The sequence below is a fragment of the Chrysemys picta genome, chromosome 4, assembly GCF_011386835.1.
Source record: "Chrysemys picta bellii isolate R12L10 chromosome 4, ASM1138683v2, whole genome shotgun sequence".
In the NCBI taxonomy this organism is placed as follows: domain Eukaryota; kingdom Metazoa; phylum Chordata; order Testudines; family Emydidae; genus Chrysemys; species Chrysemys picta.
The window spans coordinates 28,023,037-28,048,559 of record NC_088794.1 but is presented as its reverse complement, the minus strand read 5'-3'; the positions used below and the strand labels follow the sequence as shown (position 1 = coordinate 28,048,559).

At 45.9% G+C, this 25,523-nt stretch overlaps 2 protein-coding genes across 3 annotated transcripts; one reads left to right on the top strand and one right to left on the bottom strand.

Annotated features, from left to right (window-relative positions):
* Window positions 1-375: 375 nt before the first annotated feature.
* On the bottom strand, window positions 376-12,558 carry PSMD13 (proteasome 26S subunit, non-ATPase 13). The gene is made up of 13 exons (XM_005313128.5): window positions 12,262-12,558; window positions 10,719-10,797; window positions 9,622-9,656; window positions 9,484-9,539; window positions 9,041-9,084; window positions 8,661-8,747; window positions 7,360-7,531; window positions 6,647-6,726; window positions 6,433-6,558; window positions 5,616-5,678; window positions 3,516-3,596; window positions 2,934-3,050; window positions 376-1,166 (listed from the first exon to the last, which is right to left on the bottom strand). The coding sequence occupies exons 1-13, from the start codon at window positions 12,354-12,356 to the stop codon at window positions 1,071-1,073; spliced, it is 1,131 nt and encodes a 376-aa protein (XP_005313185.1). The 5' UTR covers window positions 12,357-12,558; the 3' UTR covers window positions 376-1,070.
* Window positions 12,559-14,600: 2,042 nt separating this feature from the next.
* Window positions 14,601-25,133, top strand: SIRT3 (sirtuin 3). Of its 2 annotated transcripts, none has more exons than XM_005313124.4 (8): window positions 14,601-14,946; window positions 15,755-15,935; window positions 18,385-18,585; window positions 19,394-19,626; window positions 19,785-19,885; window positions 20,134-20,295; window positions 20,939-21,148; window positions 23,032-25,133. In XM_005313124.4, the coding sequence occupies exons 1-8, from the start codon at window positions 14,871-14,873 to the stop codon at window positions 23,050-23,052; spliced, it is 1,185 nt and encodes a 394-aa protein (XP_005313181.2). In that variant the 5' UTR covers window positions 14,601-14,870; the 3' UTR covers window positions 23,053-25,133. The 2 variants fall into 2 exon arrangements, with proteins under 2 accessions (XP_005313181.2, XP_065447933.1); XM_065591861.1 differs by having other exon boundaries at window positions 14,733-14,946; window positions 18,385-18,659.
* Window positions 25,134-25,523: the final 390 nt, after the last annotated feature.

Below are 25,523 nucleotides of genomic sequence, written 5' to 3'. Positions count from 1 at the left end.
TGCCAGAATACGAAGGCAACTAAACCAAAGCAATGAAGCTTAAACTGTATTAGAAAAACGTTCATTATCTGCAGCCTGGTTCTGTCACCTTTCCTCACAGAAAATTGCTACTCCATGTGAGTATGGGTGACAGAGTCAGAGATGTTGAGAAATGTGTCAGAAACACAGCTCCTAACAAGACAGAACCTTGAATGCTGCTCTTGGCAGTCACCAATGTTTCAATTCATTGTTAAAATGTATTGATCTGTAATGAAGACTACACCTGGCATGCTGTGTAATATCTTACGTTATTCAATTAGATTTTAAAGAATATTTCAGTTCACCCCTTAAACAGGACACAACCCAAGAGTTATCACAAAAGCATGTGAACAGAACTGTAGAAGAAGGAAGGCAGAGAAGTTTATTCCAGCAGTACTGCTGCACTACACTTCACAATAAAGTGTTCATGAAAGACAAGAATAAACCCAAAAAGGATATAAAACCAAATGCACTAAATTAATGATTTTATTCCTGGCAAACCCACTGATGGGGTGAGCAGCTCCCTTTACTGCCAGCTGTGGGGGTGGGGTGTCTTGGTAATGCTGCCTTTGGACTGTTGGGAGGAGGGGCTACGGGGCAGAAAGTCATTCTCTCTCAAGTCCAATCACCACATCAGCAATGCCTGATAGTGGGAATATGGCATCTCTCTCTAGCACAGTTTAGGACAGATGCACCCATCTACTGGGCTAATGACTCTACCATGTAGCTACCACCAGCACCCTCCAATGCAATAGTTTGACACTAAGACTGATTCAACCACCATTATTGAGCCCTTATCCCCTTGGTGACAGTAGGACAGGAGCTCCTATGGTCAGTGTTAGCAGACCGTTGGCGCACAGGGAATTCCTGACTTAAGCACCAAAGGGTTACACAGTAAAGGCCACTTACTCCTCTGTACAAGCATCAAAAAGTAGTTCTTCCCGACCTCCCCTAGCCCCCCCCTTTAATATAATTCTGTACAGAGACAGTGGTCTGAGCACCACCAGTTTCAGCAGCAGCAAGAGTTATTTGCTCAGGCAGTGCAAGGTCTTCTATGTTAGGATATCGTGGGCTTGGTGCTCCACCAGCATTTCCATGCTCCTCACATCTGTGCACCAGAACTCCAGACGGTCCTTCATCCCCTTGATCTGGAAAGCAAATCCATAACAGCTTTAGGAGCCTGGACATAGAAGGGAAAAGTAATTGCACCTCCCCAGGAATGGGCGCTAGAGTGAGACTGGGCATGCTGCACATTGAATTCAACTAATTTGGAGCAGAAGATTTCTCACCACATCCACTAAATTTAAAGGTGGAACATGAAAGCAAACATGGCTAATTAGAGGCAGGGCTCCAGGAAAAGCATTACCAAGAGTGAAACCAATTCAACATGGGTAGGGCCCTACCAAATTCACAGCCATGAAAAACGCATTACAGACCGTGAAATCTGGTCTTGTGTGCTTTTAACCTATAGTATACTATACAGATTTCATGGGGGAGACCAGCGTTTCTCAAACTGGGGGTCCTGACCCAAAAGGGAGTTGCAAGGTTATTTTAGGAAGGTCACGGTACTGCTACCCTTACTTCTGCGCTGCCTTCAGAGCTGGGTGGCCAGAGAACGGCAGCTGTTAGCCGAGGGCCCAGCTCTGAAGGCAGCGCCCCGCCAGCAGCAGCAGAGAAATAAGAGTGGCAATACCATACCAAGCCACCCTTATTTCTGTGCTGCTGCCTTCAGAGCTGGGTGGCCGGAGAATGGCACCTGCTGGCCGAGGGCTCCGTTCTGCAGGCAGTATTGCAGAAGAGTGACAATACCATGCCATTCTTTCTTCTACACTGCTGCTGGTGGGGGCTCTGCCTTCAGAGCTGGGCTTCCGGCCTGCAGCCACTGCTCTCCAGCTCTGAAGGCAGCGCCACCACCAGCAGCAGCGCAGAAGTAAGGGTAGCAGTTCTGCAACCACCCCACAATTCCTTTTTGGCCAGGATCCCTACAATTAATTACAACACCATGAAATTTCAGATTTAAAAAGCTGAAATCACGAAATTTATGATTTTTAAAATCCTATGACTGTGAAACTGACCAAAATGGACTGTGAATTTGGTAGGGCCCTAAAGATGGGACATTAAGATCCCAAACTTGACCTCAAGTGTGGTGAGGATAGGACTGTCATATGGTGTGATAGGACTCCAAGATTCTAAGTATGTGGGTTTCTGAGAAAGCTTTTAGAAAATGAGGATAATAATGGAGGAAATTTTAAGGGAGAATCATTTTAAGTTTTATAAAATGAAGCAGTCCATCAGCTGTGATATTGTCTCATTAGGACAGCAACGTGCATTTCAGTTTCACTCAAAGCAAAGTCATAGGCCCCAAATGATGAGGTACCAACCCTGGGAGACTATTTAGCTCTTAACCTTTCTCCCCAAATCAATCCCTGTTAGATGTAAGGTCTCAGATATAGAGGATGTGCAACATGGCATAGTTATTAACCTGAAATCTTAAGTTTTCGCTTCATTAAATTTAAAATTTGTTACATTAACCCAAGTTTTTGTCAATTTATATGAAGTGTGCATGTGTGATGTGCCTATTGTTTGCATGGCCCCATTCTCAGAATCTTGCAGACATTTATTCCATCCATCATGTTCCCAAGGAAGACTTGAGAGTACAACTGCAAAGGTTAGTTATGGATATCTGGGTTGAAACCAAGGTCTTGTTATTTTGTGAAGGGAGAACTTTTCAAATAATGTTTTCCTCTGGAAGGGGAACCTTTGCTAACTCTCTTCTCCAAACCATTGCAAGAAATGGGCAGAGCCAAGGTCTGAGAACTACAATCTTATTAACAGCTCTCATGTCAGTATTCAGGCCAATCACAGATTGAAAAGAAGGTGAGTTGCCATTGGTTAAATATTTCAGCTGACATTACCTGCTGTAAATCCAGCACACGCGGTTGGACCCAGGTCATGTGCACTTTCTTATCCACTTCATCAATACTGCCCTTTACTAACCCTACTGAGAGAGCCTTCATCACCAGCAGTTCCACCTGAAGATAGGAAGAAAGGGATTAAGAACTAGTCACTTTTCACAAAGACTTCCCAATTCTTTTAAATTGAGTCATTTTATAATCCAGTCATTAGACTACTGTTTGCCACAGCACAAAATGAAACTGAAAAGTGGCACAAGGCAACTATCTCCACGACAGATCACTCTGACCAAGCTGGGCAGCATTCTATACAAACATCTGGATCCACAGGAATTAAAACTGTGTGAGCTTGTTCTACTAAGGAATGCGAGGGCTACCTGTGTCTGAGACAGAGGGCAGGAGATGGCAATTCATTCTTCCTCTACAGCCAGAGGATTCTTTGCAGTTAATTCACAAACATTAATGCAGTGAATTTCGCCCCTCGCACTATTTGACAACATATAGAAATGAATCTGTTCCTCGGATACTGTTAGGAACCGCACATTCAAGTTACTTATTGTCATCATTAGCATTAACACAACTCACCTCATTCACGGTGACTTTGGCACTTTTAGCAATCTCTTCAAAAGTGAGCTGTCTGTGATTGGCTGGTCGGGTGAAAGTCATCTAAAGGCAAGCAGAAAATCAGCACTCTTCAGATTTCTTCTCCCAAGATGTACTGAGTCTCCCTAGTACTGTCCTCCAGAAGCCATAGGGTATGTCAACACAGCAATTAAACACCCATGGCTGAACCAGGTCAGCTGACTTTAGCTCCGGAGGCTCAGGCTGCAGGGGTGTAAAATTGCTGTGCAGATGTTCAGCTGGGGTCTGAGCTCTGGGATCCTGCAAGGGGGGAGGGACCCAGAGCCCAGACTCCATCCCAAGCCTAAACGTCTACAGAGCAATTTTTAGCCCCACAGCCCAAGCTAGCTGACCCGGGCCGGCCACAGTCATGCCGCAGGGTCTTTTATTCTAGTGTAGACGTACCTGCAGATTTGAACCTCATTTCTACCTGTGCAAATCAGAGGCAGGCCCTAACAAAGGGCCAACAGCAGCTAGTTCTCCCTCTATTTTTTAAAAAAAAGACTGCTTTATTGAAGATGCTAAAGTAAGCAGCAGTCACTTCCCCACCCCGCATCTACCTCCCCAAACAGTAGGCTCCCTAGGAAACAATCACTCAAAGACAAAGTAGATTCTAATCCTAAAGATGGAAATTCTCCATGCACATCATGTTATTGGCATAGCTGCAAGTCCTTAAGGACCAGTAGACCAGTGGTTTTCAAACTTCTTTTCTGGGGACCCAGTTGAAGAAAACTGTTGATGCCTGTGACCCAACGGAGCTAGGGATGAGGGGTTTGGAGTGTGGGAGGGGCTCAGGGCTGGGGCAGAGGGTTGGGGTGCGGGGGTGAGGGCGGCGGGGTGGGGCCAGGAATGAGGAGTTCAGGATGTGGGAAGGGGCTCGGGGTTGGGGTGCAGGAGGGAGTCAGGGCTCTGGGCTGGGGCCAGGGATGAAGGGTTTGGGGTTCAGGAAGGGGTTTCGGGTTTGGGAGGGCTCAGAGATGGGGCAGGGGATTGGGATGCAGGAGGGGGTCAGGATGCAGGAGGGGGTCAGGGCTCTGGGCTGGGGCCAGGGATGAGGGGTTTGGGATTCAGGAAGGGGTTCCGGGTATGGGAGGGCTCAGAGATGGGGCAGGGGATTGGGATGCAGGAGGGGGTCAGGGCTCTGGGCTGGGGCCAGAGATGAGGGGTTTGGGGTGCAGGAGGGGCTCCAGGTTGGGGAGGGCTCAGGGCTGGGGCAGGAGATTGGAATACGGACTTATCTACGGCAGCTCCCAGTCAGCGTTGCAGATGGGGTGCAGAGGCAGGCTTACCTCCTGTCCTGGCACCGTGGACTGCGCTGCACCCTGGAAGCAGCGAGCAGCAGCTCTGGCTCCTAGGCAGAGGCGCACAAGCGGCTCCGCGCAGTTCTCGCCCCGCAGGCATGCCCCCCCCTCTAGTTCCCATTGGCCAGTTCCCAGCCAATGGGAGTGTGGAGTTGGTGCTTGGGGCGGAGGCGGGGGCCGCACGCAGTATCGGAAAAGGTAGGCACTAGCCTGCTTTACCTGGACAGCACCACCGATGGGGCTTTTAACGGATTAGGGTTACCCGTACCCATTGGTGATAATGAAACCAGGCCTTGTACGTGGAAGGAATGCCAGAACAAGCATTTCTGTGTCTTAGATGTTAAAGGATTTCCTTGCATGGGGAGGGTTTTCAACCCTTATCCATTTGAGGTGAGAATTTGGGTGTTCTTTAGGCAGTTATGTTTGGACATAGTTTAAGAACTATCCCTTCAGATGCTGTCTTTGGAAACATAACCTTTTTGGCTCTTGCTGTCTCTTACTAGCATCTCCTGGCACTTTCTTCCAGCAGCACTTGTCTTTGAGCACCATCAATAGGCAAAATCATGTAACGCCACCATTAGTGATTTATATCTAAAGAGCAACTATATAAAATAGCAGTAGACTGAAAGCACCATGCACACAGCTCTCAACTCACAAACAGAATCTACTTGGACACTACAGGGAAGTTAATCATGGGGACGCCTTCCAGACCCATATAACAGACAATTGGGGTGCCCTATCAGGGTCTCAGCTAGCAGCTTACCTCCATGAGGCACAGCAGCTGGATCTTCTTCAGGAGAAGAGCTTCATTTGCAGCCAGGTCTGGCTGTGAGATAACGAAAACATTAAGCAGCTGTTCATGAATAAAGTTAGTTTTCCTTCTGTTTCTTTCTAAGTTACATCCTGTGCACTAAAAATGAGCCACACAGAGGGTAAATACCCTCTCATCTGTCTTGCTTCTCTGCTAAAAAGCCCTGGATTCAAACCCAATACTGGCTGACCACTCCATATAGTGCTAACAAGGAGATGGTGTACTGTTAAATGCTATCCTCTGCATGATATGCAAAATCATGGTCCTTAACTAAGGGCTGTCTAGATGGACAATAAAGATCTCTGGCAGCTATTGCCGTATTGACAGCTTCCTGCATAATCACTGAAATATTACTATTGACAATCATTACTTTGCAAGTGTTTCGGGAATGTGAGAGGCATTCTCTTTAGTGTTTTCCATAGTACCTTCAAAATGATATTTAAGTGTGTCCCAGGTAAGTTAGATTGGCACAGCAAGAGCCCCAACAGACCCCATGAAATCTTCCTTGGTTACAGAAGACTTTTTCTTTCATCCTTTATATTTACTTTCATGTATTTATTCTAATCAATTAGTTATGGTGGGAAGGTGCTGTTAGAAACGTTATGGTGGAGATTTTATATGGACTGAAGTCAGGAAAACTAGAGTTATGGATTGTATATTATCCTTAACTCTGTCCCTTTGTACTCCCACATTATTTTATTATTCTAACTGATGTCTATGCATTTATCAGGGCACCATGAAGTTGCGTTGTGTTTCCCACCTCACTCACCTGCTGACCCCAGGCAGTCTTCAGAGCCTGGAATTTCTCTACATTACCACTATTGAAGGCATAAAGTGTGTCAATCAGCCACTGTCTGTCAGTGTTTCTCAAGGACTCCAGCACAGGGTGCATGAGCTGTGATAAATAAGTCAGGACAGCGTTATTGACCGACTATAACCAATTTCCATCATTCAACAGCTGAGACAACCCAGAGTCTACTTACCAGCTCCCCAAAGTTATAAACTCCTTCTCCTAGGAGTCCTGCCAGCCCCAAGGTAAAGGCTCTCTCCTGCTGCTCTGACACTGAAAGGAAGAATAGTGTATGTAAAGCGACAGCTTCAACCCTATTGCTCCTTCCTCTTTCAGTAGGTGTATATGATCTCTCAGATTTTTTGGTCATCACCACCTCCACATTTACTCAAGACTGCAAACATGATCAAATCTAATCTTAATCCGTGTAAAATGCAATTCCATGCCAATACTGGAGGCTGCAAGAACCAGTGTGTGACAGAAATCCACTCCGGTGCAGCCTGAGGGTCTGAACTACTGGAGGTCAATGACCACCTCAGTGATCTGCTTGCAGCAGAGCCCCTCCCCCCGGTTGGAAATTCAGAGGAATACCATCATTTACCATATCAGCTACACAAAGGAGATCACAAGATTTGGGAAACGGTCATTTACTCTCCCCTACCTTACTGACAGTCTCCCCACCCCCATACATCTTGGATACCATAGCCCTGAGATGAATGAGCAAGCAGAATTCATCTCTCTGGGTGCACTCTACTAGGATAATGGTGGAGTTATATAATACAACAATGCTGAGGAAAGCTGACTTCCTTATGTGCCTACAGCTGGACTCCACTGGTGGAATAGGCCAGGACTGAATGAACATGGAAACTGCAGTTCCCTATATCTGGCACAAGGAGGCAGACTTACCTGGCAGATCCTTGACATCAATACAGCCCAGGAACCGCAGTGCATCCTTATAGTAAGAGGCATGATTCCCAATTGTCTGGTAGTACTTGCTGGAAAGGTCGTAGAAACGGCTGTGAACAGATGTCACCCCAGGGAGATTGTTCAGCATCTCCTCAACATCCTCTATGGTCTCCTAAAGAAAGGAGAAAGTCCAACTCTTGACACACAGACATTTTATACACACCTGTACCTTTCACCTCTGCCAGTCACTATTTTAGTTAGTTTTGAAATTTACAGCTTATCACAAATTATATTCACACGTTTAGTACAGAAATCCCATCCAGAGTGAATCAGATGAGAGTGCAGCTGAGAACATTAGTAACAGCATTTGAAACAAAGCAAGACGACGCCCTTTCTCCCAAAAAGTCTCGTTCATATTTACAAACACTGGTCAGTGAGTGCACTTTGTGACCCTTGAAACTTCATATTTCCATTAATACAAGAACATGAACAACTGAAGGATCCCCATTTGGCTCATGTTGGTGAAAATAATATATCAACTTTGCCTAATAATCATAGAAATGTAGGGCTGGAAGGGTCTTTGAGAAGTCAAGTCCAGCCCTCCACGCTGAGACAGGATCAAATAAACTTAGACCATCCCTGACAACATTTGTACAACCTGTTCTTAAATACCTCCAATGATGGTTTTTCCAAGGGAAGTTGTGGAATCCCCATCTGTCAAAGTGGATTCCCTTTTACCCTAACGCTCCAACCCCCAGTTATAATGTCAGTAAGCTCCCTCCCCCCCAAAAAAGGTCAACCAAGAAGCTAAATACAGATATACAATACTTCTTAGCTCTTTGCCAAACCACATACATGATGCTAAATTCGTAGAACCACCCCAAAGTTGCAGTCCGAGACACAGAAGGGTTAAACTCAAGGGTTTTTCTAGCCCTTCTCAGAGGCAGCTGCTGATTCACACCAGCTGAAGATCTGGCTTCATATGGGTCATTAGTGAGGATAGTCATACACTAGAAGTATATGCCACTAGCATCTCAGTTAAAGGAACAACACTAGAAGTAACAGCCAGTGTTATCAGAACTAAGCAAACACTTTCCAGCCTTCCAAATAGAGCTGGATTTCCAGGAGACCTGCCCATGCTGCCTAAGAGAGGTTACAGATGAACTTAAATTCACAAAATTCAACAGACACAGAGAGAGAGGGGCTGCCTCCAAAGGCTAAGCAAGTGCCGAAATACATGGGCATCCAGATGAATTGAATGCGCTCAAACAGACAAAACCTAAATGGCAACATAATCTCACCTTTGTGACCTGTAGGTCGCCAATGTTTAACTTCAGAGCCCCAATGGCTGTTTTACATAAAATCACAGCCTCATCACTGCTTTTCACCTGCAACCACAAAACAGTTACACATCAGAAAAACAACTGTTCCAGCCACGCAGACAACTACTGACAGTCAAAGCATAACAAGTGCTAATTTAGTTAGGTTGTGTTTCTTGCTGTGTTCCCAAATCCAAATCCATGTTGGCTTGTTCACAGAGAATTGTATGTACTGAAGAATATGCCTTCTCCAATATAGACACAGATGTAAACTTATCTACCCGCACAGACCTACAATAAAAAGCAGCAGCTATTTTATTTAACTGTGCGCCAACAGGAAAAAACTTGGATTTCACAAATACCTTTTCTCGAGTCTTTTCCAGGAAAGTAAGGGCCACATTGGGATCTAACATGGAGCAAGAAGGAAAGCATATTAAGGATCCAAACAGCAGAATATTTGAACCTACCACAAGAAAGTACCTTGATTGGCTCCACAGAACTCAGAGCCAGATTCTCAGCCGGTAAAAGCCATCATACCTCCACTGAAGTAAACGAACTATGCTGAGTCACACCAGCTGAGGATCTGGCTCCATATGCATCAGCCATCTCTCCAGCAAGGTCCCTTCTGCAGCAGTAATTTCACCATTAGTTGTAAAATTCTATGCGTTTATGCTTTTTACTTTCAATATTGTGCAAACCAGTTGCCTCATTTTCACACTGAAGTCTTGGCTGTTGCCATCAGCCAGTTAAACCCTAGGCCTAATAGCCCTAAAAAGTCACCATTAATATTAGAAAAGTTACTCACCTGTCATCTGTCTAACTACATGAAGAATGATTTCTACCAAGGACAAAGGGTTCACCCTGAAATGAACAACATGGCATCAGAACAGTTAAAATTAAGAGTGCACAAGCTACAAACTTATGTACAAGTAGTCAATCTCACCTGTGTTCAAACTCACTGATGAAGTTCTCATAAAGCTGTGGGCGGTAAAAAAAAAATTGTGACAGCCAGTTAGTGACAGAATATTTCATTATAGTGAAATAGGCAACTTGCCCATCATTAAATATAAACTCCTCCCTCAAAGTAATTTTATACTCATAGGTGGAGGTATCTAAAATGTACTGACACTAGACTACAGAAGCCAAAAATTGCTCATCTTATGGAGAGCAGTCTCCAGGATCTCCTCCCAACTGTGGAGAGTGATTCACCAGTTAATAGATTCATGAGACAAGACTAGTCTTTACCAAGAGGGGGTTACCTAGGTCTGTTTAAACCTCTCTGTTGTGAGGAGCCTCTACTCCACTAAGTATCCATATAATCAATGGAAGCCTAGCTATTTCAGATTTCTCTACACACCCCACTCTAAACATGTACAGCATATCCATAAGCTCAGGGCTTTCCTCACTGATGTCAATGTCTTTTTGGTGAATCATAATTTGATATAAAAATGCAAAGAAGACGGAAATGAGCAGAAATGAATCACAGGAGTACGTAGATTCATGCAAGTTCAGATATTTGTGTGCTACATTCTTAAAGATGACAATATGCCTAAATTGGAAGAGAGGAATAAAATCTGCACTGATACCTGAGTCTGTGAACTCTCAGGGAAACCACTCTGCGCACACACACAGTTAACCACTTTGTTGCCAAGACTGAAGAAAAGCCTTTTTTTAAAAACATAGGTGAACCAAACTAAGACCTGTGAAGACCTGAAACTCATCTCATTCCATTCCCTACATTACAGCGCCATTATTTTACCTAACCATTTCACACTTTAGAATGTTTATAAAACATGGCCAAATTATGCCCAAAGTCCAATCCATAAACTTCTAATACTAATAAATAGTATCTATTTGTTGACATTTTTTATAAATATTCAGACCCTTCCAAATAGATGGGGTGCAGTTAGGAAGTTTTAAAGCATATTTTCCGATCCCACAATGTTTTGGCAGGCCTTTGCACACCTATTTTATATCAGCCCAAGAATGCTCACACTGTCATCTTTGCACTGACACTTGCTTAAGAATCAACCTATTCACCTTGATGAGGCCATCTCCTTTAGCAAAGCAGGGGTCCTGCACAAAGTCCAACACCTGCAGAGTCAGCTGGTGCCAGAGTCTGAAAAAACAAGAACAAAGAGGCCCCTGGCATCAGCAAGCATCAGTACAATAAGCAAAACTATCAGACAGACACCTACTGAAATACAGAGGAAAACATTATAAAGCTAATTTCAATTAATCCATAAGGACCAATATAAAGGATCATTTATGACTCAATTCAGCACTAGTTCTGAAAAAGTTAAAGACCTCAGCTGGCCAGGACCATCAGCCTGGTGCTTATAACTATTCTAGACCAGACTTCAATTAAAAAATATTGTGTTCAACTTTTTCCGCATGTATAGTTCAGAGAAATAGTAAAAACTGAGTGCAGCTTTCTGCAAAAGATCTCAAAGCACATAAGTAGTATGAATCAACCCTCAAAACATCCTCCAAGGGAAAATACTACTTTCCTCATCTTACACATGAGGAAACAGGCAGCAAGAAATCACAGGGAACCACCAATTTCTAGCCTATTTCAAAACCCTGTCAATTATTTTTAAAAAGTTGAAGTATGGTTTCATGTTCTTCATGCATTCCTCAATCCGTGACAATTTTTGTAGTTTCAACAACCATATTTTCCTATATTTTAAAATTGGGTTTCTCTCTGTTGTTGCTGTGAGCAAGGCCGACAAACAGGTGAAAATCACTAACAGAGAAACAATGAAACTGACTGTGTATAAAGTGCGGTCAAACAAAATAAAACTGAAAAAGCATCTCAAATTTGCTATAATTATCCTAGGCGTTTTTTGTAGCTACTATAGGTAAAAGATATCAGATAAGTGTGGTTTTTAAGTCAAAGGTGTCTCTTCAATATGACATCAACTGAAGAGTACTGGATGGCATTACTACGAGGGGGATTGCATTTCTTGAGGACCATCATTTCCTGTAACCCAGCAGTTCTCAAACTTCATTGCACCCTGACCTCCTTCTGACAACAAAAATTACCAGGAGGGGGGACTGGAGCCCGAGTCTGCCCATAGCCCGAACACCCCGTGCTGGGGGGGTGGCAAAGCCCAAAGGCTTCGGCCTTGGCCCTGGGCCCCAGCAAGTCTAGCACCAGCCCAGGCGACCCCATTAAAATGGGGTCACGACCCACTTTTGGATCCCAAGCCACAGTTGGGAACCTCTGCAGTGTAACCCATTTACAGTGGAGATGTCAGAGCAAAGGGGCGCTTCTGACGCTGCACTGAACCCCCCAGGTAAGTGCACCGGGGGTGGGAGGGCGGTCTGCACAGAGGTGCAGGATTTGCTCCCCTGGGGGGGTCTCCTGGCGGAGGAGGGCAGAGCCCCAACACCAGCTCATAGAGCAGCCCTCAAGCAAAGCGCTCGAGCCTCTCAGCGCTGGGGCAGAGCGCAACCCCTGCTCCCAGCGGCCGCCAGGCCCCAGCTCGCCCGGCCCCAGCTAGCAGCCCCCGGCCTCCCCGCAGTCCTCTCCCCCGTGCGGGGCTCCCCGCCCCGCTTCCCTTGGTCCCGGCCCGCTCACTTCTTGGTGTAGAGCTCCTCCAGGCGGTGCCACACGGCGGCCTGGCCCGGCCCGGAGCTCTGGCTCTGCTGCAGGAAGCCCGGCACGTCCTTCATGATGGCGGGCGGGGAAGGGGGTGAAAGCGGGGCGGGGGGGAGCGAGACGAGAGAACCCCAAGGTGCAGGAGGCTAGGCCACCCCGCTGCTGCCGCCGGAAATGCACACTCACTTCCGGTAACGAACCCCCGTCGCGTGCGCGCGCGGCATGACGGGTACCGTATGGCCTCGCGTAGTGCAGCCCCGAAACCCCGCCCTGATCGGGGAGGAGCCGCTGCCCGTCCTGGGACCGCTGGCCTGGTGCGGGCGCAGGGGAGCTCGCTGGTAGCCACGGCAACGGGCGCGGCCTAGGCCTAGGCCCTGCAGCGCGGAGCAGTGATGGGAGCTGCCTGGAGCGGCTCTGACCCCCACAGCTCCAGGAAACGTGCCACGGGATCCAAGGGACACGAGCAGCCCATGCCCACAGGGCGGGTGTTTCCATCTCCAGCAGCCCATCTCCCCTCCCAGCACCATCACAGCCGCTCCTCCACGTGCTGCCATGGCATGGCCAAAGGGCCTTGCGCCAAGCGCCGTTGGCCAACACTAACTCGTGGCCCGTCCTTCCAGTGTGTTGCATCGAAGTGCCATGGCGTGGGGATGCCGTGTTTCAGCGCCACGACATTTCGGAGATCTCTAGACCAGTTGGGACCATGTCACGGACACGGCTTTGGGGCTCTCGGGACTCCCTCCTCCCCCTGCTAAACACGCATTACTGCATTCAACAGTGAAGTAATCCTACCCTCCTTCCCCCAAAAGTGTAACCGTAGCAATTTGGAGTCACCACTGATTCTGTTTCGGGTAGCAATGTTTCTCAAAAGCCCCTGAAGGACGGTGCACTCACCAGTGCATACAGTGTGGGGGGGTCACAAGGGGTCACAGACCTGCCCCCCTAAAAAAATTAAGCTGAGCTGCTGAGGGTGGCCCTTTATGCACCGTCTTACCAAAGCTGCTTCTTCAAGATAATGATAGAGCCACACTTTTTTCAGACCACTTTAAGCACTTCACTAAAGTACCCCATTCTCATCTATCCCTGCCCAATGGGCACCCTGCTCTGAAGGCCAACCACTACCATGGAGATAATTGAAAGTCATACTAAAATAAACAAATTATAGGGTTTTTACTTGAAAATCCACATTTCCCCAACTTTGGGGGAGGTGACCTCAGAGAAACAGTTAGTTTATTTGGCCTCCATCCCTTCCTTTGCTAAAAAGCAGGAAATCCTAGTGCATTTATTAACAATTCGATGGATGGAGGGGAGAGTATAGTAATGGCAGCAGTGGACAAATACAAAGATGTTTGAAAGGGCAGCAAATACTGTTGTATGACAGAATTAAAATAGAGTAAGAGCTAAATAAATTTTTTAAATGGCATAAAATCAGTAAAATGAGGTTCAGCAATTTCACATAGGGAGAGAGAATCAAATACACAGGTTTACAGTGGGAAAATAATGGCTCAGCAGGAGAATTGCAGGTGGGGATCTCTGAGTAATTTCGGTAGATGATAAAATGGATAGGAACCAATGCAAGGGGAGCTATTGGGGCACTGATAAATAGGCTGCGTAATTTCAGGCCTAAATTAGGAATGGTGACAGTGATACCTGAATGATAGGAACAGTGCCCAATGCTACAGTATGAGGGCACTGAATTGCTGGAGCTGTCACCGTTTAGATAACATCAAGGTTCAGAGCACGCATGGTCATGAAAGATCCATGGCACATTTTGAAAGATTTGGTGTTAATTACAATGTCCTGGACACTTTCCCATTCAGGATATCGCCTCTTGCAGGTCCTATATTCGGGATTGCCAACTGTACATGTTTGAAAATCATAAGCTGGGCCCCCAAAATCATGAGATTGAAAACAAACCATTTTGGTTTCTTTTTAGTTGCCTTTTGCTTTTGGGGCTTTTACGGTGCTCTCAGGTCAGATGTTCAAGCCTTTCTCCACTACCATGAGGGCTAGAAATGTATTTTTAAAAAAAGCTGAATTTTCACCTCATCACTTGTCTCCAGCAACTGGGACTGCTCAAATATCCCGAGACTTGCAATAAAATCATAGTCATTCCTTGACCTAAAGACACTGTTGTATAGTGTAGCTAGAGATGAAGGCTGCTGTGCTCTACTCCATTTCAGTGGTTAGGTGTACGATCCCACTATACACAGTTTGTGTATAAGTGACAGCAACTATAAAAATACAAGCTACGGTTATTCTAGTGTGAACTGCTGTGGGCTCTTCTATTATGGACATTGTGGTAAACCCTTTCAGCTGTTCTGCCTGGCTCAGGATCACCTTAAGCAGACAGGCCGGTGCTTTGCCCTGTGCCCTAGATCCCCCTTCTCCAGCCTCCAGGTCACTAGTGCAGCGAGTCCCAGGGGGATGCAGGAGATAGTGGCCGCCCTGTGCCATGCTCCCTGCAACTAGACAGTCACTTAGTCGTCGGGGTGTGGGGAAAAGCAGGGAAGCAGCCACAGCACCTCACTCGTTCTCATCCACATCGCACAAGACTCCACTTTCTGCTACAGGGCAAGGGCAGGGGAATGAGCCTGGGGTTACGGTTCAGAGTCGCGGCTGTTAGAAATGTGTTTCCTGCTGCGAGTCTTCAGGGATTCACGGGTAAGCAGCATATTCGGGCTCGGAGGGGGGGAGTGTGAAAATGATCAGAGGGAAGGGGGCAGGCGGATTTGGGAAGACTTCAGATGAGAGGGAGGGGAACGGCAGGGTAAGTTGGCTGGCAAAGTTCAGAGGTGGCTGGGGCCTGGGGGAGAGTGGAGTGGTTTGGGCAGCAGAGTACAGAGGGGACTGGGGAGAGCAAAGTACAGTAAATGAGTTTGTAGCATGTAGGGAGGGGAGCTTGCTGGCAGTGGCATACTGTGTAAGGCAGAGTGTATGTTACATCTGTAGCCATACCTGGCTGGTCTCAGGCTTTTCATCTGAGACTCAGGCTTTTCAGGGGTTTCTCAGTGATAGAGCCAGGCGCTGAGTTTGCATGGCATGGGCTACCGGCTTTGCTTGTACCAAGTGTGCCATTAGGAAGCTCTGTGGATTTGGAGGTGCCCTCTTTTAGATGAGATGTAAGAGTGATAGAGAGACAAGGTGCGGGAGGTACTTTTACTGGACCAACTTCTGTTGGAGAAAGAGACTAACTTTTGTGCCACATTGAGCTCGTCTTCAGGTCTCTTTCACCAACAGAAGTTGGTATCACCTCACCCACCATGTCTCTCTAATATCCTGAAACCAACATGGCTACAGCTATACTGCATGTAAGAGGGATGTCACTTGTAATGCCATAATTCCTGGTAAATGCACGGAGCTGACTGTTCTTTCCATAACTCTGGGTAGATTCCTTTAAACCAGTCACCCCTGGCCTTGCCTTTCTAAGGGACCATTGTCAGCTGGTCCAGGTTGTTATGTTTTGTTTCAGCCTGGCGGAATCTCTGGATATGCAGTCAGAGAAATCATCCCAGGAGGCCTGTTGGCTCCATGGGGGGCAGAAATCGTCCCTTAGCTTCCTTGGGATCTGGTTTTATCCCCACAAGTGGAACTTCCCTGCAGAGGGAGCCTCTGGAATGCCATGGAGAGATGGCAATTGCCTGTGGAGCAAGGTACAGCTGTTTTCTCATTTTGTGCTGTTCCCTGTCACTCTCAAACACAATCCTGATAATTCTCCATAAACCAGGGCTCTGTTATCTTATGGACTCATCAGACTCTCTCACTGTCTCAGAAATACTCACCCCCAGGAAGGAGAAGATGAGGCTGTTATAATTAAATTCACCAGATACTGTAAAGAATACTGAGAGCTTGGAGCTAAGAACAGTGTTTACCATCTAAATGCATGGCTCTCTGTCTCTGTGAGCCACGCTGGTGCAGTATCTGCTGCCATGGGAACTCTTTGTGAGTGGATCAAACAGCAGAGAGGCTTTGAAGAGAAATATTGGCCACTGCTAGAGATGGGACATCTAGTCTTATGCTGCAAAGCCCATGCTCTTGCGAAGACAATGTTCAACCCATGGAGGCCACATTCAGTGATTCTGTGCCCTAATAATCACCACCACCAGGAGTCACCAAGAACCTCTGGGGTCTGCTCTCATGTCTGGATTTTGCCCTGATCAGAGTCAGTGCCCTGTGTGACGGGTTGGGTCACAGAAACCCTCTTGGGACTGCCACCTGAGGTGCTGAGACAATCTCTGAGCCCGTTTTCCCTGCCAGCTTGGGACTTCAGTACCCTGTCTTGTTGAGCCAGACACGCTAGCTTGCTGCAAACACAGACCCAGGTCTGAACCACGTCCCCCAAAAGCTGCAGACTCAACTGAAAACTGCTTAAGAAGTGCTCCTGTCTCTAGCACCCAGACATCCAGTTCCCAAGGGGACCCAAACCCCAAATAAATCCGTTTTACTCTGTATAAAGCTTATACAGGGTAAACTCATAAATTGTCCGCCCTCTATAACACTGATAGAGAGATATGCACAGCTGTTTGCTCCCCCAGGTATTAGTCACTAACTCTGGGTTCAGTAATAAGCAAAAGTGATTTTATTACGTATAAAAAGTAGGATTTAAGTGGTTCCAAGTAATAACAGACAGAACAAAGTAAGTTATCAAGCAAAATAACATGCAAGGCTAAGCCTAATACATTTAAGAAACTGTTTACAGATGAAATCTCACCCTCAGAGATGTTCCAATAAGCTTTTTTCACAGACTGGACTCCTTCCTAGTCTGGGCCCAATCCTTTCCCTTGGTACAGTCCTTGTTCCAGCTCAGGTGGTAGCTAGGGGATTTTTTATGACTGCAGCCCCCTTTGTTCTGTTCCCATCCCCTTTTATAGCTTTGGCACAAGGCGGTAATCTTTTGTCTCTCTGGCTCCTCACCCCTCCTTCTAAATTGAAAAGCACCAGGTTTAAGATGGATTCCAGTACCAGGTGACATGGTCACCTGTCCTGTGAGACCCCCAAGCCTTCATTCTTCCCGACCTGACTCATAGGAAGGCTTGCAAGTAAACAGAGCCATCCACAGTCAATTGTCCTGGTTAATGGGAGCCATCAAGATTCCAAACCACCATTAATGGCCCACACTTTGCATAATTACAATAGGACCCCAGAGTTATATTTCATATTTGTAGTTTCAGATACAAGAATGTTTCATTCATACAAATAGGATGAACACTCAGTAGATTATAAGGTTTGTAATGATACCTTACAAGAGACCTTTTGCATGAAGCATATTCCAGTTACATTAAATTTACACTCATTAGCATATTTTCATAAAATCATATGGAGTGCAACATCACACCCTGGATGAGCAAACATTGCTTAGGTTGTTTGGGGCAATATTCTTCTCATGTGATGGATTGTAGATTCTCATTTCCTCTTCGGCACTTAAGGCTGAGCAGTGATTCAGTTAGGTGTCTGCCATCTGCACAGGGACTCTACTAAGGGCGGGAATCCTGGATGGGATTCAGGGAGGGCTGAGGTTTCTTCAGTCCTTAAACTGGGCAGCCCTGTCAGAGTAGCATAGAAACACAATCCTAAGTGCTTTCTGGTTGCCAACCAGGATGCAAAAGGGGCTCCCGTGTGCATTAGCCATGGGGAATCGTATACTAATTTGGAGATTAAAAGCTCCCTTAACCCCAGTGCCTTGTCCATAATCCACCCAAATACACACATGGTGGTGCTGTGATGCTTACTGTCTTATTTAGATTGAAAACATCTTTGGGGTAGAGACTGACGTTTTGTTCTGCGTTTGTACAACACCTAGCACAGTGGGGTCATGGTCCAAGCCTGGGTGCTAGCACAATAAAACAATAGATAATAAATATCTGTTAAGTGCTTTGATATCCTCATATGAAAGGGGCTGTAAGTGCAAAGGAATATATTGTGCTCCTGGGGGCTTTATACTAACTGCTACTATGTTTTCTCCCCTGAATTACCAAACAATAGCACATGAACCTACAATTGAAAGATCAGTTCCTGGCTTCCTAGGAAACACTTGGGATGTTTTTCTCCATCTGAGCAGCGTAAGTCCTTTTGTTACCTGCTGCGTTTCCTTTCTGCTCCTAGAAGGATCCAGGGGGCCAGACTGGTCTCCTTATCCACTGCTGCCACGGGCATCTTTGGGATCGGCCGAGGAGGAGATGGCAGTGGAAATCGGAAGCTCACCCTGCAGGACGTGGCAGAATTAATTCAGAAGAAGGAGTGTCACCGGATGGTAGTGATGGCTGGAGCTGGGATCAGTACACCCAGCGGCATCCCAGATTTTAGGTAACACCTCATCACTCTCACAGACGCTTATTGGAGCCAAGCCAGAGCTGGAATTGATGATATTCCAAACCTAGGTAATACCAGGGGTCTGCCACTTACCATTCCTCTCCCTCTCACTAGTACTGGGGGTACTGATCCCAGCTCCAGCCATCACCACCACCTTCTCATTAGTGCTAGTTTGTGGCATGCCAGCAGCATTCTAGACTTCATTAAAAAATCACCGTGTCTGCTGCTTCTCCTTCCCTGGCATGCTTGGACAATGCCACAGTTAAGATGAGTGCTCTCTTCAGCAGCTCAGACTCCATATGACACCTTGATCCAGATCCTCAGGCCCAGTTGAGTTGTGCTTATTGCTTGATTTTGCCTCTGCACTTCCCCAGTTCTGGGGCTGTCCAGGAGCCAGTCTGGCCATGGCATAAACTAGAGTTGAAACAGGGGCCACTCTGTCAGCCCAGGATCACTGGAGCACAGTGCACTTGCTGTGGCCCTTCCCATCCTCAGCAAATCCTGAACATGCCTCATACATCAGGGGATCTGGAGTTGGGTGGTGTAGAGCCAGCGATGCCAGTTTGACATCACCTGAGGGGGTTCCTCTTACATGCAAGGGAAATCCTCAGCTGCCCACTTAAGGCTCCTTTGCCCTGCCTCAGCTGCAGAAAGCAACCAGATAGGGCTCAAGAATTTGGTCATTCTCTCTCTGAGAGAGTGTCATGTCACGCTCTAGGGGTAGGTGTCTTTAGAAACATCTGTGCTGGGTTTGTTTTCCTGTGGCATTCTGACTGATAGGCTCCCTTTGTCCCCTCTGCAGGTCTCCTGGGAGTGGCCTATACAGTAACCTTCAGCAGTACAACATTCCCTATCCAGAAGCCATCTTTGAAATTGGCTACTTCTTCCACAATCCTAAGCCCTTTTTCACTTTGGCCAAGGAGTTGTACCCTGGCAATTACAGGCCCAACTACTCCCATTACTTCTTGCGACTCCTGCATGACAAGGGGCTCCTTCTGCGTCTGTACACCCAGAACATTGATGGGCTGGAAAGAGGTGAGTGTCGCCTTCCTGGCTTTCCTTGATGGACTGCAGGGAAAAGACAAGATGGGATGGAATACAAGAGTGGGGCTGTTGAAACATCAGATGAATTTGGGGCCAGTAGGTTCAATTTCCTTGTACTGAGTTGATCTTCTCTCCATCTTGTGTTCAAGTTGCTGGGATCCCTCTTGATAAGTTGGTGGAGGCTCATGGCACCTTCGCCACTGCCACGTGTACCGCCTGTCGGAGATCCTACCTGGGTGAAGACTTCAGGGTGAGTGGCAGTTGCGGGGGCATCAAACACAGAGACGACAGAAGCAAATTCAAAGGGAGCCTGCAAGCCAGTTACCTTGTCCTCATGGCCAAGAGACAAGGTTCCTGTTCCCGGGCAAATTTTGTTTTGTTGTGATGTGATATGATGGCAAACCCATGTGTGCTTGTGGGATGGATGGAAGATGTAATGGTGGCATTGCTATGCTGCCTGGTAAAGCATGTGGCTGCTGATGGGTTTTCTTGTTTCAGGGAGATGTGATGGCAGACAAAATCCCCCACTGCCCAGTCTGCACTGGACTCATCAAACCTGACATTGTGTTCTTTGGAGAGGAGCTCCCACACCGGTTCTTCCTGCACGTGACAGATTTCCCCATGGCAGATGTGCTCTTTATCATTGGAACCTCCCTCGAGGTCTGTGACATAGATCATAAGAGGGCTACGGGGATTCAGCACTTTGGGACTCAGGCAAATAGTGCAAAATTGAACAGGGCGTTGGGGGAAATGGGGGGGCGGAATTCAGGGATCAGGAAAACGAAGAGAGGAATTTGAGGACATAGGGTGAGAAGCGGAGTATTCGGACTCTGTGGGGGGGGTATATGGAAACAGAAGGCAGCTAGACAAGGTCCATGGAGCTCAGGATAAGGATGTGGGGTTGGATCTCTGGGGATGGAAGAGATGAGTTTTGTGGATACTTGAGGAGGTAACAGTAATAACTGGGGTAGACTCTGCTGGAGAGATGCCCCCTGCCAATTCAGTGATGTGCCAGCAGGGGGTACAGTAGATAATAGCTTTTGTCTGGGATATTCCTCTCAGCCAGTTTTCCCAGGTTATGAGATGCAGCGTAAACTTTGTTATTAAAAGAGGGTCTGTGTAATACAGAAGAGTCAAGCTGCGAGGTTTGGGGCCCTCTGAGACCCTGCATTTTGAGTCCCTGAGGTTCAGTTTGTGGAGTGCAGTGAATTCATTTTGTGTGGGCTTTGGACTCCCCTACTGACCTCCACTCCTGGGATGAAGCTCTCTGTTTCTTTGCTCCTTGTGGGGGGATTTTTTTTAGGTGCAGCCCTTTGCCAGTCTGGCAGATGCAGTCCGCAGCTCTATTCCTCGTGTGCTGATCAATCGAGACCTGGTGGGACCATTTGCGTACCAGCCACAGTACAATGATGTGGTCCTGCTGGGAGACGTGATCAGTGGGGTGGAGAAATTTGTGGAGCTGATGGACTGGAAGGAGGAGATGCAGGAGCTAATCCGGAGGGAAACAGAAAAGGTATGAAAGGCTCATGAAGGCCTCCCTCAACCTCGTTATTCTTTGTTTTAAAAAATATTCCAGTGCCAACAGGTAATAGGAATTGTGGGGACCAGAAAGTCAAATAGAAGCCATCTTCACGTCTACAGTCTGTACCTCGAGGGAGGAAGGGAGAGCAAATTCCAAAGGATAAAAGAAGCCACTAGGGTATTTAACAACGAATGCAGAGAGTTTATATCGGGAGACAAGAAAGTAGCCAGGGTTGTTAAATACATTTTAAGCCAACATCAGACTTGTCTCAACCAAGAAAAGAGAAGACCAAGACTGTGGAGTATAGTTCCCTAATGATGGAATGGTTTAACAGTATTTAACTGAATATCAGGGTGATCCTGATCTAGAATGATGTGGATATTTAAAAAGTACAAGCTGTTTTAAGGGAAGTCTGTTCTGTTTATTTACTGATGCATGTCCAGATAGACTTTTCAACCCCTAAAGAAGTGAAGAGGGTGATGGAGACTTGCCTAAGCCAGAGATCAGTTTACCAGAGAGAACAGCTGTGCAGTTAAGAAGCATACAAAAAACAGAAAGGGTTAGGGTTAGATGCATTTAAAAGACAAATCATCACAAGCCTGATCCAAAGCCTATTGAAATCAATGCAAAGACTCCCATTGACCTCAATAGACTTTTGATCAGACCCCAAGTCCAGGATAACATGCACTCCAGGGTGCAGACTGCAAAAGTTCCATAGAGATTCTGAAGGACTGGAAAGTTACCAGTATCACTCCCCATGCCAAGAGAAATACCCCTGCCGTGTGCCAAACTAATCTGCACACATTATAAACACAAAAATGTGGTGGCTTTTTTCCTCCTCTCAGTTTTCAGAGCAGAGACTGTTGGGAAGTCTCAGTATTAAACTTCGTTCATTTTAGAATATTCACGGTGGGTCAGATCCTCAGCTGGTGTGAACTGACATCGCTCTCTTGATTTCAATGGAGAGTCAGTAGAGCTAAGCTGCTTTGTGCCAGCAGAGGATCTGGCTCTGTAATTGTATTGATTCCTTCTAAAGTGTTACCATAAATAAAATTAACCTATAATTGCCAAAATAAATAAGGTATTCTCTTTGCTTTTTCATGGGTTTGTTCTCTTATTTGCGGATTTATAGAATCATTTCATTCGCAATGACTCTCCCATTCATTTGTATGAAGTAATGAGGTTGTGCAGTCATCCCTGTTACTAACAGGAGTAAAAGCATTTGTCTAGTCTGATAGTAATGAAATGCTAAGCGCCTAATCCTGCAAACCCTCGGTCCTCTGAGAAGTCCCATTGACACAGGTGGTCCTTTGAGATCTTCAGAAGAGATTATAAAAGAGCAAGCTATTAATTATTTTATTTTACACTAACATTAATTAGGGACCATTAATAGTTGTATTTTATTTTAGTCTAGTGGAGCATTTAACTCCATGGATCAAACTCTGCTGGTATAAACGGGTGCAGCTCCATTGGTGTCCGTACAGTTTTGCCCATTTGCACCAGAAGAGAATTTGGCTCTGTATTTTTAAACAAAGTGCTGTGAGAGGGATGATGTAGTATGGAGATCCCAGACCCCATTTTAACATTGCTGTTTCATTTTTCACTATCAGATTATGGGTCATCTACAGAAAGGATGATTAGTCATTTGTCAGAGGGTTTTTCATGGTAAGCCATTTGAGGGTAACACGAGAGCGCACAGCCCTTCATATCATGGTTGTGCTACTGTAACTCAATGAAGCAAATCCAGTTAATTGTGGCATGCACGCTCTCTCTCATCACCCTGGGCTTTTGGCCTGAATGTCACTAGCTGAGCTGAGGAACACTGGAACACGTGAATCACGTTGACGAGCCATGAACGTTCTTTCTATTTTTAGCTGGATGCAAAAGACAACTAGGACAGCTGCTCTCCTGCTGCTGGGAAATGATGTTCACCTTGAAAAGGGGTATATGTCATCCCCAGCGAGCTGTGACGAGGTTACAGAAGAGAGCTGGGGAAAATGCTCTCCAGCTTTGCAGTGGCTACTGAGGACCCCTTTGGCTGTATCCGAGTGCCCTGCCGCAGCACAGAAAAGACCATCACACAAGACTCTTAGGAAGTGAAGACCGAATGGCAGGCTGTGGACTGACTATTGCAGGAGATTTTCCCAATCTGACACCTCAGCCTGGCACATGTGCCCACTGAACGCTGTGACCTCTACCTTTTCCTGTCTTCCATTCTCCCAGATCACACATTTGGAGAGACTTTGCCTCTCCTTTTCTGTCACATAGATCCTTTAACAGCTGTATAAACTATCATCCAACTTTGTGATGTTCACTATTAGACTGGGCCAGAGTTTCATTTCCCTCCCACCAGGCATACTGGACTCCCACCAGAAATTCAGGATCAAATTTTAATAAGTTTCTTGTGAGTCTGGGTGTCCCAAGTTTTGGGTGCCCAACCTGAAATACCCTGGAGCGGACTGTCAGAGGGCGAGAGCTCAGAATATCCTGAAAATCATTTTATCTTGAAAACCTATTTATAGTACTTCAAGTTGGGCACCCAAAGTCACTAGTCCGCTTTTGAAAATGTTAGTTGATCTGTCTCATTCTAATGCTGCTGGGATAAGTACCCAGCTCCATCAGACAGGTTCATAGAAAGTTTCCGGCTCCCTGAACCAGCTCTTTGAAAGAGCAGGTTTCGAATGCAAGCAGGGTTTTTTCAATTATTTATTTGTTGCAAATTTGTCATGTTTATTATATGGGTGAAATTGCTGCTAATCAGGAAGTGAAAGGTGTCAATGTGTCTAGAGATGATGCCTGGAAACCCCACTCCTGCTGAGCAAACAACCCTATGGGCCAATTTAAGCTGCTGTCTGAATGGAACGTAGTTTGATATCTGCACAGCAATAATAATTATTAATACTAGTAAGCTTTAATGCCTTTGCAGATGTCTATACATGGCATTTCAATGTCTGTTTCACACATTTCCCAGGGTCAATGCTTTGATTGCACTTTCCCCAATTTGGTTCATGCCCTTTGTTATCCTTCATTTCTCTTAATTATTCACTTAGCAACTATTCACCCTTTAAATGCTGGCTCAGTTCCTGGCACAGATTTACAGCTCACAGAATGCTCCAATCAAGGGTTTATTGTCTATTCACTGAGCCTTATAGGGAGGGAATGTTTGCCAGGACACCAGGGTTATTTCCTCCTCTTCTCAAAAGGTGCCATGGGATATTTAATTTGCCCATCACCAATGGGCAAAAGGGATCCATGTTTAATGTCTCATCAGAGAGCACTACTAACAGTGAGAGGCCCCTTCCCCCTCACACTAGAGAGCTATCATTGCACCTGAGCCCAAGTCCCAGCATAGGATTTGAAATCACACCCTTCTGGCCTAGAGGCGAATGCAGCAATAATTAGCTCGTCTATTACAATGATTTTTCTGGATGTGACCTTTGACCAATACTACGTCTAAAGAAGCACAACAGAGGAGATGCAAAACACCTTGCTCAATGTGGTTATGGTTAATATTTTGAAATGCACAAAAGTCAAGGAATTTGAATGTTAAGGCTTCCATAGCTACTGTAACTCTGCGTCTTTGTACATTTCTCTCCCTTTATATTGTGTTAACTTTTACGCCTTAATATGTATGTGGCTAATTGACGGTTGCGGTATGAAACCTACCTTTGGATTATCTGTCTTCTATGCATTTAGAAACTTCAGGCCAAATCCTCAGCTGGCAGAACTCAACAGCACTCCATTGACTTCAATGGATGTATGCTGATTTACACTAGCTGAGTTTCATTCCTACCACTGTAGTAACAGAGTTTTTTGCCCTTGCACTTCTTTTAAATGAGGTCTGTGATTGAGCTCACAGTCAGATGAACAGACTTGTTTATCTGAATGTGTGATTCAAATATATTTGAATGTTCTTACATGGCTGTGGGTTCAGCCATTGAAATAAATGTCATTTGAATTGATAGCCTAAATAAAAGCAGAAGTGTTTCTTTCACTTTGCAGCGCACCAGACACTTAGCCTAGCTGGAGTTCTGCCCATTTGTACACAGTTAACATTTTACTACAAAACAGCATATGTTGCTTCTCAACCGTATTTCGTTATACACGTCAAAGGTGCTTTTCTTGACTTGAGCCTCAACTCTGCAAAACCTTATACACAAGATTTACACATATAGGCAGCCCTATTAAAGTCAGTGGGACTACTCATATATTTAATGTTGAGCACATGTGTGGAGCTTTTGTAGGATCAGTGCCTAAGTCCATTACAAGATTGAGTTTTAAACATGGCCTATTTCTGAGGAATTTGAAAACAAGGAAATGGGCGAGAGGTGAGTAAAATACACCATGTTTTTCTTTAATTCCTTGA

Coding starts and splice junctions, on each gene's coding strand:
- PSMD13 (XM_005313128.5), bottom strand. CDS start 12,356: ATGAAGGACGTGCCGGGCTTCCTGCAGCAGAGCCAGAGCTCCGGGCCG. Junction 8,748..9,040: donor TGGAAAAGACTCGAGAAAAG/GTATTTGTGAAA, acceptor TTGTGGTTGCAG/GTGAAAAGCAGTGATGAGGC. Junction 7,532..8,660: donor GCGACCTACAGGTCACAAAG/GTGAGATTATGT, acceptor TCCTTTCTTTAG/GAGACCATAGAGGATGTTGA.
- SIRT3 (XM_005313124.4), top strand. CDS start 14,871: ATGAGCCTGGGGTTACGGTTCAGAGTCGCGGCTGTTAGAAATGTGTTT. Junction 19,886..20,133: donor ACCTGGGTGAAGACTTCAGG/GTGAGTGGCAGT, acceptor TTCTTGTTTCAG/GGAGATGTGATGGCAGACAA. Junction 20,296..20,938: donor TCATTGGAACCTCCCTCGAG/GTCTGTGACATA, acceptor GATTTTTTTTAG/GTGCAGCCCTTTGCCAGTCT.